Genomic DNA, 15,949 nt, shown 5'->3' with positions numbered 1-15,949 from the left:
ACCAATTCTCAACTCCTTTATTTTGACTGACGAATAATCTCTAAAAGACTATGCCTTTTACATTCATCATTTAATTAGTGGATACAAGTATTCTAACATATAAAATATATAATAATTATAACAAACTATCATGTATGGTACGGAGTAAGCAGTGTTAAGACAAAATGAAAACACATTTTAACTCCAAATGAAAGTAAAAGTTGCAATAGAATAAAATTATTATTATATTCAAACATTTCGATATTCTACAAATTCAGGTTGAGTTTCAAATTCAAATAATGTTAGATATGTGTAGTATGAAAAGCTGCGGTCATCGTTGAATATTTTGAATTAGTATTACGAGACAAACGTGGTCTGTGAACACGTATAAGTACAGTTGTACACAATTATTAAGTCATAGTAAAAACAGCAAAGAAAATTCGCCTGTTGTCATATCAACACGTGTAAAAAGCAAGTCGAACAGTCTCGAATAAATTCCTTTTCTTAATTTAGAGCTTTGCATATTCATTTTGACTCAACAAAGCATTTACTCAATTCTTTCGCACACGAAAGCAATGCAAGTTGCCAATACCCGATAACTATGAAAACCTCTTTGGTAATCTATTGGAGTCAGAAGTTATAAGAGTTTTGCGTCGCCGCTTGTGCCAAAGACCTGACTCCGTACCATAATACAATGCTATGCATCCTTAGTCTTAGTTAGACAAGTCTACACAAACCATAGGGTAATGATATGTAGATATTTTATATCTATATTGTGATAACGTTCTTCACATTACATATATTACAGTTTGGGTGCACTAATGTTAGGGTAAAGAGGATGGTTAGATATTGGAGTTTGTTAAGGCAGAAAAGTATCGTGAAGCAAGAATAATATGTACAGAATATAGACTTTTTTCAGCTCAAGAAACGATTACAGTATGTTCCAGGTTATTATGGTATACCATTTTGAGTAATTGTTTTAAACTTTGTTGTTGATGTGGTTTTGAAAACGGAGCCATCTCTACTAAACGCTCAAACTTACGTATCTATTACATGATCATGACAACTTCGGAGTTGACCAAAGAGTATTTATTCTTTCCTTAACATATCTTATACTTTTAAGGCAAGATTGAAAAATAAAATGGCGACTCAAGTCGCCTAAATAAAGAAGCACCGTTATTTGTGTAAAGAATTGTTAGTTTGATTACTTTCTGATAAGTAAAATCTATTAACAGTTTAGTATTAATTTAATGTAGGTGATACTCGTAATTATCGTTCAATTTCGTAAAACAGACCCCGGTCATATTCAAAACACAGTTTCTCCGGTCTGCTTTTGTTTCAGTTGTGCAAATTGTGACAGCGCACTAGACAAATAATAAATAATCATAGCAATTGCCCATGAAAATAAATAATGAGTTAATATTTCCAAAAAAAATATATACATGCCAATTTTACACAAAGACACCTAGACTTAGAACAAGCTTTCGTGGATCCGGGGATCGAATCCGCACTACGTTGTTCACAGCGGGTTCGGCATGACCTTGGTGATGGGCTCCTTTTTCCGCACCTAGGCTCCAAGTCGGCCCATTGTGCGTATGGCATGACCTTTACCATTTGGTTATCAGTGCAATTAATGTATGGCAAGTACAGTTAAGGATTTCGGAATTAACCAATTTTCCTGACTTCATCAGTTGATTTTCATGCATAATACGTACGAATATTTAGAATATGACCTGGGTGTGTCTAACACGTGTATAAGTGAATAATGTACCTACACTTTCACCTAAATAATATGGTAACACATTCATGAAATAAATCTTATTTAGTATTGCACTCAGTGCAAAACAAAAGTGTTGACGCACTTTTTAATAACGTCCTTACTCCACATATTTTCATTATTATATAGGATGGTTCTAATTTCCCATTTGCATAATGTGGTGTGAATACAAAGTTTGATGTATTCTGCACTATTTATATACATGTTGTTGTTTTTTTTTAACTTTAAGGACATGATTAATGTATGAAGAAACGTGTGCAAAAATCAATTAATAAAACTATGTAATACAGTGTAGGCGTTGAAAAAGATGATTAAATATAATACGTATAAGGTATACTTCATAAAGTGGTGATCTTTATAATCTCCGAATATGAGCAGTGTTGCCCAGTAAATTCTTTTTTTATATATTTGTCTATGGTACTCCTAGTCTATGCTTTTCACGTTAATAAAAAAAGCTATAAAAGTATACGAGGAATGACTATAATTAATATTAATACTTATAAATAAAACAATATTATATCTACAAAAATGATAACAATTATAATGTTCTAGTAACAGTTTTAAATATGTGTATGACTATCGCTAAACAGTGTACAGTCATTGGCTAAGTTTTTTAAAGAAGTTTTTACTTTTTTTGCCATATAACCTCATTTTGAAACAATTATAGTTTGTTTGCTTGTATTCTGAACCAAGAAGATGTGACAATTTTTTTTGTGGCAAGGAACAAAAACTCTTTTATTTAAATATCAATGTTGTAAAGAGGTGAGACTTTTTCCTTTTTTTAAAAGACTTTTGATGACTGCACAAAGTTGCGTGGTCAGACATTTTTTGCCACATTTTTACATATTTTTAACTACTTACATACTATCACAGGATGTTCTGAGCTTAATATAAAGACTGACATCCTTATAGAATATTTATCTACTAACTATGTATAATAAGTACTTATATTTAACAAAAAAACATACATTTATACAACAAAATAACATTTAATAATTTCAAGAGTATACTGGATACAATATGGAGTAATTTCAAAGAGAATGATTTAATTTTTGTTGAGCAATTCAAATATTTTTCTATACAATGCAACAATAACATTAAGCCACATAAATTTTATTAAACTGAAACCCGACGAAGGTAAAAAGTTAAAATCTCAAAACGTCAAAGATTTTTAAATCGATTGACGTCGTATAACATCGAAGGAGGATTCAGTAAGATATACAATAGATTATCCAATTTATAATCTCAATTTATTAGCGTTGGCAACACTGTAGTCGGGTCACTAATGTTAAGTAATGCGATCCACGCAATATATCAATGACTACAATTATTTGGCAACAACACGGTGGAATATTTACATAAAACACTCAGTGCTCATAAGTTACTACATACAAGATTTACAATGGACGATGAAAAAGGCGTAAAACAATGAGATTATAAACTAAACCTACAATAAATATTAACTATTAGGTTTATAACCGAGGAACTGTTACATTCACCCGCATTCAATTCTTACAGTTCAATACACATTGCATCAGTCATTGACAAACTCGTACTGGCATTTCACACCGCACAGCGATCTAAATTCAAATTCTGCATTGTTCTTTAAATAAAAAAACTTACGTGGGAACTAAGTTGCCAGATGCATAAAATGCTAAGTGCGCAAGGCTTGCAACACTGATTAGGAGAACATTATGGGAATTATGCGTACTTTTGTCTGGCAGCCCGCACTCCTGCCCGTTGTATTCGAAGCAGAAATTCTGAAAAGAAGGAAATAGTTTTAAAATCTGTGTTTCAACGTGAGATTTACGAAATTATTATTAAAATTGAACACTAGCATCAGGAGCGCATGTTTTTCTTTTTAAAATGCAAAAATCAAAATTTAGAAAGCAAGTAAGTTCGAGTTTAAAGAATAAATTTTAGAGTTAGTTGTTGTACGAATACAATTTTCTGTTTCCATGATAAATGATCATAGAAAAATATTTTACTTATAATACTGAAGAAAACAAGATGGTCGTTATAGGACACATAAAAATTTACAGCGCTACCCGCAGTTTTGGAGTCACGAACGAAATAGGAAGAGTTTCGTATCACGACATTGTGCTTCCTTCTGTTTGGCTTCAGAAAACTCGTGATTTTGTGGAAGAAATAATAAAGTTTCGGAACTTTCGAGAACTCTCTTTCAGTCTCGTACAAATGTAATACCGCCAGTGCACTTTAGAATTAAACCTTACATTAAATTTTAAAACGCGATACGTTACTCGAATTATTTATCTTAGAAGATGGAGCGTGAAAATAAATATTTGCACAAACTTCATTAAGAAACAATCAATAATTATATTTGTTTTCATTTACAGATTTCATTATGTTTGATGCTTAGAATGTCCACTTCCCCAAAAACAAATCGATTGTTTGCCAATCGAAGTAAAACATCGACTAAAATGCTTCCTGTACCGTTAAAATCAGTTTAGAAAAAATAAAATGATTAAAATATCAAACCTTAATAATATTTGAGGCCATACGCTTGAGGAAAGCGCTGGTAAACAACGCGGCTTCATCGCCACAGGATCTATACACCGTCTGCTCAGAGCACATCAGGTACTCTTGGAATGAACTGAAAGGAACAACATAATTAAACGACCATCAACAACAAAATCACCCCTAACACCTAGAATACAAGGTCCAAAATCCCTGATAGTTTTTAATTTAAAATATCGCCCCATTTGCATAGAAGGAGCCTAATGAACTTTCGGATCAGAATTTGCTACAGTTATTAAAGTTCAGTGCTTTAGAAGAGAAAATAAACTCCGTTATAATTATACGGCCACACTTTGTTAGTTGACGGTACACAACTTCCAGTAATTTCAGTAGTTTCAGCTAAAATTATTATTATTAATAAACCACCTTCCCGCCTTCTTTTCGTGGTATTGAGAATAAATAATATGGATAAATTCTTCAAATGAAGAATGAAGCTTTGAGCTTTTGAGCGTATCACGTGTGACGTGGTTGACAGTTGGCATGCGGCAACCATTTTAATATTTTGATTGACAGTTTAATAATTAAACAAATGACTGTCCTTCCGAAAATTCAGAAATAATTATTAAGCGTAGAATCGTAATATCAGTAGAATTATTTTCTTATAGCCGTTTGTGTTATTTTGCAAAATTGACATTGCCTTCGTTATTTGGGCGAGAGAAGGCTACTAACGACGTCTTTTACAAGAAAGTAAATATAAGCCTACAGAAAATAATACGTAGAAATAAAAAAAAACTAACCGACGCAAATTAACATTTATCAGTTTTTTATTCGTATTAATATTTATAAAATGTTGTTACTGTAATTAATTTATTATAATTATTTGTATTTTTTATTTTATTTAAATTAATAATAAATTAATAAAGTACGTAATATATATTATGATCTTGTTGCCGACTGTATGCAAATTATATAAAGAAAAACTAAACAGTTCACTCAATACACAAGGAGATATACCAGACAATAAAACCTCATGACAAATTGACACGCCCTATTTATTCGACAATATGAGGCAAATTGATACCACTTAGAGGCACAGTACATTGAAGTTCGATCGCCTAATAAACCAATCTCGTGTTTAAGGCCGTGCTCCTAATGAGGGTACTGTGTAGTATTGATGTTCTATAAACAACCTATTTGAAGCGTATTCTTTCTTATAGCAAAAAATATTTTTTTATTTACCGATCTCCTTATGAAAAGAAATAGGGTTTTTGACTAAATCTAATTATATAAATCTGTTTAGTCTGTAGATAGATTTCCCAGATAGATATCTCAGATAGAATACGTATTCATTAAAAAGGAAAGAAGATAAAGAACACTTAGGTATGGTAGTGGGGGCTTAAAACATCACTTGCTAGTAAAAAGCATGAAAGCTGGGAAGTGACGTCACATGAGATTTTAAATTAAAGTATCTCCTTCATGTTTTATTTACAAGATGAAAGAAAAAATATGTATCCAATATTTTTGGGATATCTTCTGATGGAAGAAACAGTATTTTTTGTCAAATACCTATTCTTCTAAAAAGCAATCGAATTATAATTTGCAAAAAACAAGTGATACAATAACACAAAGCAAAATTAAAATCGATATATAAACGGGAGTTTTTAAAAATCGGCAAAAAATACTTTTGAACCATTAATACAAAAAAATATTCCAGACATTCCGTTAAAACAAAGTGAGCATAAAATTAAAAATAATAAATTGCGCGATATAATTCGACCAAAGTCAGCATAGTTCGCGCAGCAGTCAGTTTTTTTTTCGAGTGAAAATAGTACTGTTTTTGTTCATCTTTCCATTGTGCCAGTGCATGGGCAGCGATGTATAAATCCTCTGATAGTGAACGAATATTTTAACTAGAAAACACACAAACGTTCCGATGTAAATAATTTTCTCATAAAAATACTCGGGGTATATTCTTGGAAAACATAATTAACACAGCGAATAAAACGGCTCCTTAATGTCAAGATTAGATTAAGACAAACTGAGACAGAAAATACATCGTTTTCCTTTCCCCCAAATCAACAAATGAGCGACAAATTGTAGATTCAATTGTATGGAACGACTGGGATAAAGGCGTCATTAACACACCGAAAAACTCTTAAGTACACCACTAAATCCAAACTGAATCTTAATCAGTGTTTAATGGTTAGGCGAGGGCGCAGAAAAATGTCTTCCGAACAGCCATCTTACACCAGCTTATCCCGCAAATTCCCCAAATTTACGTAAACCCGATAAAATTAATGAACGTGAGATCATTTAGTTGAATAATATACGAAAAAAATATTGAATTTAGCCCGCCTTCTCAAATACTGCCGCGGGTCGTAAACATCAAGCTTAATTTGACGGAATATTTGACTTCCATTCAGGGCGATCTTTATATAATAAAAGACTCAGTCAAAATCTAAATCAGAAAAATTATATTACAAAGTAGACTGGCTCACGAACCACGGCCGGGCGTTGTTAATTTACATGTAAATTGGTACAGATAAGTATTATTATCAGTGGAAATCACGCCTCAGACAAGTAATTAGTTCGTGGGGCTGGGAGCCAGTTCGATTTGTTGAATATTTTACTAACGCGGACTATTCAATATTCAGGACTCTACCCGACTCTTTGAAGTACCGACTCTCTAGGACTTCTCTTGATAACTTTCATGACAGTTTAATTTGCGGAACTTAAAATTGAGTGACGCCTTGTCTAAAGGGATATTCGGAGAGACGAAACACGAATTCTTTTACAAAAAAATCTTATTGTAAGAATAATAATACATGTGAGCGCGTTAATTCCCAATGGATATCGGCCTTGTGCGTTGCCAAAAAACTAAATACTAATCTTTGAATCGGCGACGCAGACTACGATACAAGCGAGTTTGTTCGACACGTTCCGTATAATGTGGATCTACACGAGATTTATAATACATATTAATGTATTTTTTCGCCTAAGGTTGAGCTATAGTGTCGAATGGAATCTAGGACATTACGTGACTATCTAAAATCAACTCGTAATGTCGAAGTGTTATAAGCACGCAATATTTTTTACCGAACACTGTTCAATTATTTTTTAACTCCTCAGTAAAAGTGCTTACATATACCTATATCAAGAGCACATAGATATACATCTTGTTAACGTCAGAAACTTGACTACATCGAAACAATCCGCAATGTATGATTTTCTTATCTTATTCAGGCACTTCAGGCAAGATTTAATTCGAATGTGTCAACAAGATTTGAATTTTCCTCGCTACCGCACACGGAAAAGCCTCAGAAAGTTTCCGAGCAAAACAATTTGTAGAATGTTGTCTCTAGTAAGTCGGCGAACGTCGCACTTAAAGCAGTTAACGAAAAGCCTGCATTTATCAGTATGGATTCTACTATAAGTGCCTGAACTCAAATAAAAGCGGGAATTGTTGGGAACTTTTAGAGCGCTGTACGTACAGCACTGGTTGTAGCTTTTGTAATACTTAATTATTCGTGCATTGTAACTTTTTATACAGACCTGACTATTGTTCATACATTGTAGAGTCAAAATGTTATAAGCTATACGAGTTTTGTGTCGATGTGACACAATTTTGTTTTTAGACCGCGGTTAATGATATTAAGCACTTTAGTAGAGACAAACTGAAAATCATCATTTGTCAAGTGCCTTAAAACGTTCTTTACATACTCACAAATCTTATCCAAATTATAAACAGTGTAAAAAATCACGAAGAAAACTAAACTACTACTGTTCGCGTCACGTAACTCACGTACTGTTGGCAACGACAATGCTCAACTGTTCATTTAATTTATGTTATAACTCAACACACACCTTTAAAAAAAAACTATTGAGGAATCTGAATACGTACACTCTTTTCAATCTGTTTCAATTCAATTAAAATGACGAAAAAGGTTTTATTTGTTTTCAAAATATATACCAAGGAGGTTCATTCAACCCCAATTTTAAGTTCACAGAAATATCGATGCAACAATGCAAAACAAAATATCTAGGAATAGGAAGATAGCAGATAATAATGTTCTAACAGTCTGCCTACTTGATAACAATTGACTCGTATGAAATAACGGTCTCTCTAGTATCTCAGTAACGACTACTAGGTGTGAGTGTAGTCTTAACGACCAGACCAAGATACTTGTGGAAGTACCTAATGTGTACATACAACTCCATTTGGAGTATTTATACCTGAAACTTCAAACTTTGAAGGATACAGTCAATCTTTCTTAAACATGGGAGGCCAACTGAACTTTCAGAGTCTTTCATCTTTTGCAAAGATTTTGCTAGTAGTAAATGGTTAGCTTTTTAACAAAGAAAAGCCTAGCAAACATAGCAAAACCATCAGTTTTAGCAAATCTCAAAAAACCACCCTAAGGACCCAAATAGGACTTCTAAGTATATTCAAGAACTATCGCAACTTCTTAAAGCTTCCACTCACCAACAAACAGTTCTCAGATGATCTTCATGGCTGGTTGCGAGAGCAGCTTGATCAGTCTGGTACTGCTCTCCCTGCTGATGGTTTCCCAAGGTCATCAGCGTCACCTCGTAGTTCTTACTGCATGTCTCATAGTCCGACCTGACTTTCTTCACGCAGTCAGCATGCTTCAAGTACTCGTCTTGGTACTTTCCCCTCGCGCAAAGATCTTGGACCACGTCGGTGATGCCGGCATAAATTCGACGGAATACAACTTGTTCCTGCTTCTCCATACAGACGTTTGTGTAGTTGTCTATACATTTGATGCCCATTCGGAGTTCTCTGTAACAAGAGGATTTTGTTAAAATTTTGTTTTCCATACAAAGATCCTACTACATCTAATATCTATAAGTAAAGCCATTAGAGTTGTGTAAAGAAGATGCCGCTTTATATGGTATTGTGCGCTGTCACGCATCAAAAACTAAAATAATAATACTTTAAGTCGTGGCGCTAGTTCCCCAAAACATTCAAGTTACGGGCCTAGCAAAAACCAGATCGTTAATAATATTCGTAGCATTTCTGATAATTCCAAAGGGGTGTCTTTGTTGTTTATTTCTATACCGCAGACACACTCGAACATTCTGAAGTGGAATTATACACTAAGAATCCTTTAGATAACATCATCGACATTTCCACCTAATTAATTAATTATAACGTTATTTAGGTTGAAGTGGTCCTTTATACTTTCGTCCTTTCTCAGCACCCTTCCAATTTAATATCTGATCAAGGGTAGGCCAATAAACTGTCGCCAATGCCATTGACAACCCTTTCTCAAGGCCGCAACGAGGAGCCATGGAAACCTCAGTCCAGGCTTTATTTGAGTACAAACTTTTCAGTGAAAAACATCCTTGAAAATATTCCTCATGAGGAATTTGTGATTTATGAAGCAGTAAATATTTACATAATAATAGCTAATAATTACGACCCACATCATAAATTATATTTCAAAACCGAAACTAAGATTCTTAGATCCTTTAAATCATATAACCGAGAAATTATAATTATATTTTAATCAATTACAGTGTAGATCGGACAATTTGGTGCCATGATATCTCCCGGTAACTGCACAAATTCAGCAGGGAAACTAAATAAATACAATTTGCGTATATTAAGGACACTAATGCCCGATCTTGCCAGTCTCAACGTTGCAAAGATAAATTTGTTTGTAGAACTTACAAATTTCTTTATACTGACACGACGTTCAACAAATTAGGAATCCTTGCCATCCTTTACTAAGTCTTATTACGAAATTCAACGTACATTCTGTTCCAAGTTTCAGGCACTACATTTATGGCTCTCTGTCATGAAACAAAAAAGTATTTTATACAATACTAGCTGTTGCCCGCGACTTCGTCTGCGTGGTTAGAAGATATAAGTTATGACTTTTTCTTCGCTCCTATTGGTCGCAGCGTGATGATATACATAAAGCCTAAAACCTCCCTCGATTAATGGTATATTCAACACAAAAATATTTTTTCAATTTGAACCAGTAGTTTCTGAGATTAGCGCGTTCAAACAAACAATCAAACAAACAATTAGTATATACATAGTACATACATAGTATATACATAGTAATTAGTATATATATAGTACAATTAGTATATAGATGCCAACGATATCTTCGCTACGTTTCATCGATTTTTAATTTCTCGCGCGGAGATTTTAATATTACGATAACTCATTACCTATTAACATTTTTGGCGTAGTGTAAAAGGCAATTTTGTTCTATATTACATGCATGATATATCTAACTTATTTATTTGGATAAGGATTAATACTGTATTGTTAAAAAGAGGTTCGTAAGTAACCAATAATTTTACTGTATTAAGAAAACACATAAAAATGGTTATTGTGGGTTATCCTTGGAAGATAGACATATACCACCGCGGACTTTTTTGTAGATCTATTAAAGAGGTACAAACTCGCCATACATTGTTTTGTTGTAACTCAAAAGGTTTTGGCAGCGTTCTCGATGAAAGCTCTCGAATGGCTTAATTTTTTCCGACATGTTTAACTAATATCGCTGTAATATCGTCAGTTTACACAAAACCTAAACTTATTATACACTAAAACCTTCCTCAAGAATTGCTCTATCTATCGTTGAAAACCGCATAAAAATCCGTTCAGTACTTTTCTAGTTTATCGCGAACAGACAGACAGACAGACAGACAGACGCGGCGAGGGACTTTGTTTTATAATATGTAAGGATAAGGATAAGGATAAGGATAAGGATAGCTGTTGCCCGCGACTTCGTCTGCGTGGTTAGAAGATATAAGTTATGACTTTTTCTTCGCTCCTATTGGTCGCAGCGTGATGATATACATATAGCCTAAAACCTCCCTCGATTAATGGTATATTCAACACAAAAATATTTTTTCAATTTGAACCAGTAGTTTCTGAGATTAGCGCGTTCAAACAAACAATCAAACAAACAATTAGTATATACATAGTACATACATAGTATATACATAGTAATTAGTATATATATAGTACAATTAGTATATAGATGCCAACGATATCTTCGCTACGTTTCATCGATTTTTAATTTCTCGCGCGGAGATTTTAATATTACGATAACTCATTACCTATTAACATTTTTGGCGTAGTGTAAAAGGCAATTTTGTTCTATATTACATGCATAATATATCTAACTTATTTATTTGGATAAGGATTAATACTGTATTGTTAAAAAGAGGTTCGTAAGTAACCAATAATTTTACTGTATTAAGAAAACACATAAAAATGGTTATTGTGGGTTATCCTTGGAAGATAGACATATACCACCGCGGACTTTTTTGTAGATCTATTAAAGAGGTACAAACTCGCCATACATTGTTTTGTTGTAACTCAAAAGGTTTTGGCAGCGTTCTCGATGAAAGCTCTCGAATGGCTTAATTTTTTCCGACATGTTTAACTAATATCGCTGTAATATCGTCAGTTTACACAAAACCTAAACTTATTATACACTAAAACCTTCCTCAAGAATTGCTCTATCTATCGTTGAAAACCGCATAAAAATCCGTTCAGTACTTTTCTAGTTTATCGCGAACAGACAGACAGACAGACAGACAGACGCGGCGAGGGACTTTGTTTTATAATATGTAAGGATAAGGATAGCTGTTGCCCGCGACTTCGTCTGCGTGGTTAGAAGATATAAGTTATGACTTTTTCTTCGCTCCTATTTGTCGCAGCGTGATGATATACATATAGCCTTAAACCTCCCTCGATTAATGGTATATTCAACACAAAAATATTTTTTCAATTTGAACCAGTAGTTTCTGAGATTAGCGCGTTCAAACAAACAATCAAACAAACAATTAGTATATACATAGTACATACATAGTATATACATAGTAATTAGTATATATATAGTACAATTAGTATATAGATGCCAACGATATCTTCGCTACGTTTCATCGATTTTTAATTTCTCGCGCGGAGATTTTAATATTACGATAACTCATTACCTATTAACATTTTTGGCGTAGTGTAAAAGGCAATTTTGTTCTATATTACATGCATGATATATCTAACTTATTTATTTGGATAAGGATTAATACTGTATTGTTAAAAAGAGGTTCGTAAGTAACCAATAATTTTACTGTATTAAGAAAACACATAAAAATGGTTATTGTGGGTTATCCTTGGAAGATAGACATATACCACCGCGGACTTTTTTGTAGATCTATTAAAGAGGTACAAACTCGCCATACATTGTTTTGTTGTAACTCAAAAGGTTTTGGCAGCGTTCTCGATGAAAGCTCTCGAATGGCTTAATTTTTTCCGACATGTTTAACTAATATCGCTGTAATATCGTCAGTTTACACAAAACCTAAACTTATTATACACTAAAACCTTCCTCAAGAATTGCTCTATCTATCGTTGAAAACCGCATAAAAATCCGTTCAGTACTTTTCTAGTTTATCGCGAACAGACAGACAGACAGACAGACAGACGCGGCGAGGGACTTTGTTTTATAATATGTAAGGATAAGGAAGGATAAGGATAGCTGTTGCCCGCGACTTCGTCTGCGTGGTTAGAAGATATAAGTTATGACTTTTTCTTCGCTCCTATTTGTCGCAGCGTGATGATATACATATAGCCTTAAACCTCCCTCGATTAATGGTATATTCAACACAAAAATATTTTTTCAATTTGAACCAGTAGTTTCTGAGATTAGCGCGTTCAAACAAACAATAAAACAAACAATTAGTATATACATAGTACATACATAGTATATACATAGTAATTAGTATATATATAGTACAATTAGTATATAGATGCCAACGATATCTTCGCTACGTTTCATCGATTTTTAATTTCTCGCGCGGAGATTTTAATATTACGATAACTCATTACCTATTAACATTTTTGGCGTAGTGTAAAAGGCAATTTTGTTCTATATTACATGCATGATATATCTAACTTATTTATTTGGATAAGGATTAATACTGTATTGTTAAAAAGAGGTTCGTAAGTAACCAATAATTTTACTGTATTAAGAAAACACATAAAAATGGTTATTGTGGGTTATCCTTGGAAGATAGACATATACCACCGCGGACTTTTTTGTAGATCTATTAAAGAGGTACAAACTCGCCATACATTGTTTTGTTGTAACTCAAAAGGTTTTGGCAGCGTTCTCGATGAAAGCTCTCGAATGGCTTAATTTTTTCCGACATGTTTAACTAATATCGCTGTAATATCGTCAGTTTACACAAAACCTAAACTTATTATACACTAAAACCTTCCTCAAGAATTGCTCTATCTATCGTTGAAAACCGCATAAAAATCCGTTCAGTACTTTTCTAGTTTATCGCGAACAGACAGACAGACAGACAGACAGACGCGGCGAGGGACTTTGTTTTATAATATGTAAGGATAAGGATAAGGATAAGGATAGCTGTTGCCCGCGACTTCGTCTGCGTGGTTAGAAGATATAAGTTATGACTTTTTCTTCGCTCCTATTGGTCGCAGCGTGATGATATACATATAGCCTAAAACCTCCCTCGATTAATGGTATATTCAACACAAAAATATTTTTTCAATTTGAACCAGTAGTTTCTGAGATTAGCGCTTTCAAACAAACAATTAGTATATACATAGTACATACATAGTATATACATAGTAATTAGTATATATATAGTACAATTAGTATATAGATGCCAACGATATCTTCGCTACGTTTCATCGATTTTTAATTTCTCGCGCGGAGATTTTAATATTACGATAACTCATTACCTATTAACATTTTTGGCGTAGTGTAAAAGGCAATTTTGTTCTATATTACATGCATGATATATCTAACTTATTTATTTGGATAAGGATTAATACTGTATTGTTAAAAAGAGGTTCGTAAGTAACCAATAATTTTACTGTATTAAGAAAACACATAAAAATGGTTATTGTGGGTTATCCTTGGAAGATAGACATATACCACCGCGGACTTTTTTGTAGATCTATTAAAGAGGTACAAACTCGCCATACATTGTTTTGTTGTAACTCAAAAGGTTTTGGCAGCGTTCTCGATGAAAGCTCTCGAATGGCTTAATTTTTTCCGACATGTTTAACTAATATCGCTGTAATATCGTCAGTTTACACAAAACCTAAACTTATTATACACTAAAACCTTCCTCAAGAATTGCTCTATCTATCGTTGAAAACCGCATAAAAATCCGTTCAGTACTTTTCTAGTTTATCGCGAACAGACAGACAGACAGACAGACAGACGCGGCGAGGGACTTTGTTTTATAATATGTAAGGATCAATTATTTAAAATATTGAAGGATTAAAAAAATCACTGTTCTTTTCATAAAATTTCCTTATCGTAAATGATGAATGCTTTGTCAAAGATAAAATGATTTCAGTGTCACACGTTTTCGCAAAACATTGAACAAAATGTATGTTCTAGAGATAAGGAAGTAATCCTAAGATTTTGAATATAATCGAGTTTTTGATTTTAGTATTATGAATGGAGGTCTTTTAATCATAATGTATTTCCTAAAAAGATAGGCCGGTCATACAATTTAAAAGATTAAATATATACGTAATTCGGTGTCTGTTACTTTATCAATCGGTGATTCCCCACGCCACAAATATCCGATCTCACTTAAATCTACATTTTCAAGTGTCAATACAACCACGGTTGTCCACTATTTTCCTTTGCTATATCGTCTATACAAAAGCACACAAAGCGAGCATGTGTCATATCATTATTTATTACAACAAAACGTATCAGAAATCGTTGCATAGTAAATACTCTTGGAATATCGCCAATACGCTTCAGTTTATAAAAATATCATTAAATCTTTATGTAAGAATACATAGTCGTAGATAAGACCTGGTTTAGACTAAAGGCGTGCATGTAAAATAAAATATATCTTTATAAACTTGACGTTTTAATTCTTAATTTGTTTTTTTTTTACCTTACAAGATTTGCTCGATTTTTATAATAGGTCCAGACAATTACATCGAGTTTGGCTCAGCAGCTTTTTATTCCAAAGAGGTTCAAACATTTTTTGTTATTGGTGCTAGACTGTTTAATGCTCGAAACGGATAAAAATTGAAAAACATTCAGAAACGTCTTATGTTCGTTCACTATGACCTGACCAAAAAACTACTATATCTACTAATGAGTCACGGGTGATTCGCAAAAAGTGAAGTAGTACTAGTAGTAGTTTTCATCAGAAACAAAAAATGCATAGTAAACAGACGAGGCATCACTGGCGTCTATCATAATAATATTATCATCATTATTTATTTCTACGAATACACTACTGTAAACATCGTTGCGTAGGATCAAGAAATACACCTGGATTACAGCCAAAACGTTTCAAACCATACAACATCATGTGCATAAAAAATTACTAGTATTAAACTTGTTAATATCCCGTAATTTCATTGTTTGCTGACCCGAGCTCACTGAAGTGCCTCATTGGCTATTCAGGCTCTCTATGAAACGCTGAGTGAAGTCCGACAACTAGTTTCAAATTGCTATTTACCGCAAACAAGAGTAGTAAATTAAGATGAGCTAACTGCGTGCCGACCACGCCATTCCAGCGTCGAGAGCCTACCACCACGTCTTACCAATATTATCGTAAACGTGGAAGAGGGATGCCGCTCTACGTCACGTAGTGCGCTATCACGCTTCCACGACTGAAATAATATTAATTTAAGAGCTAGTGGTAGGCCCCAAA

General features: G+C 33.4%; 1 protein-coding gene across 3 annotated transcripts in view; it reads right to left on the bottom strand.

Annotated features, from left to right (window-relative positions):
• The window catches only part of LOC113491938, a 37,556-nt gene continuing 21,607 nt past the window's right edge, over positions 1-15,949 (bottom strand). For 2 of the 3 annotated variants that reach the window (XM_026869152.1, XM_026869153.1), the window contains 3 exons: positions 8,718-9,035; positions 4,256-4,370; positions 1-3,516 (listed from right to left, as the gene is read on the bottom strand). In XM_026869152.1, coding sequence (XP_026724953.1) covers positions 3,376-3,516; positions 4,256-4,370; positions 8,718-9,035 — 574 coding nt within the window. In that variant the 3' untranslated portion in view covers positions 1-3,375. The remainder of the gene's footprint in view (positions 3,517-4,255; positions 4,371-8,717; positions 9,036-15,949) is intronic. The other variant, XR_003400466.1, reaches the window with a different exon arrangement.

This window comes from Trichoplusia ni, chromosome 3 (genome assembly GCF_003590095.1).
Source record: "Trichoplusia ni isolate ovarian cell line Hi5 chromosome 3, tn1, whole genome shotgun sequence".
NCBI lineage: Eukaryota > Metazoa > Arthropoda > Insecta > Lepidoptera > Noctuidae > Trichoplusia > Trichoplusia ni.
The sequence above is the reverse complement of the archived record's forward strand: the minus strand, read 5'-3'. Positions and strand labels throughout refer to the sequence as shown.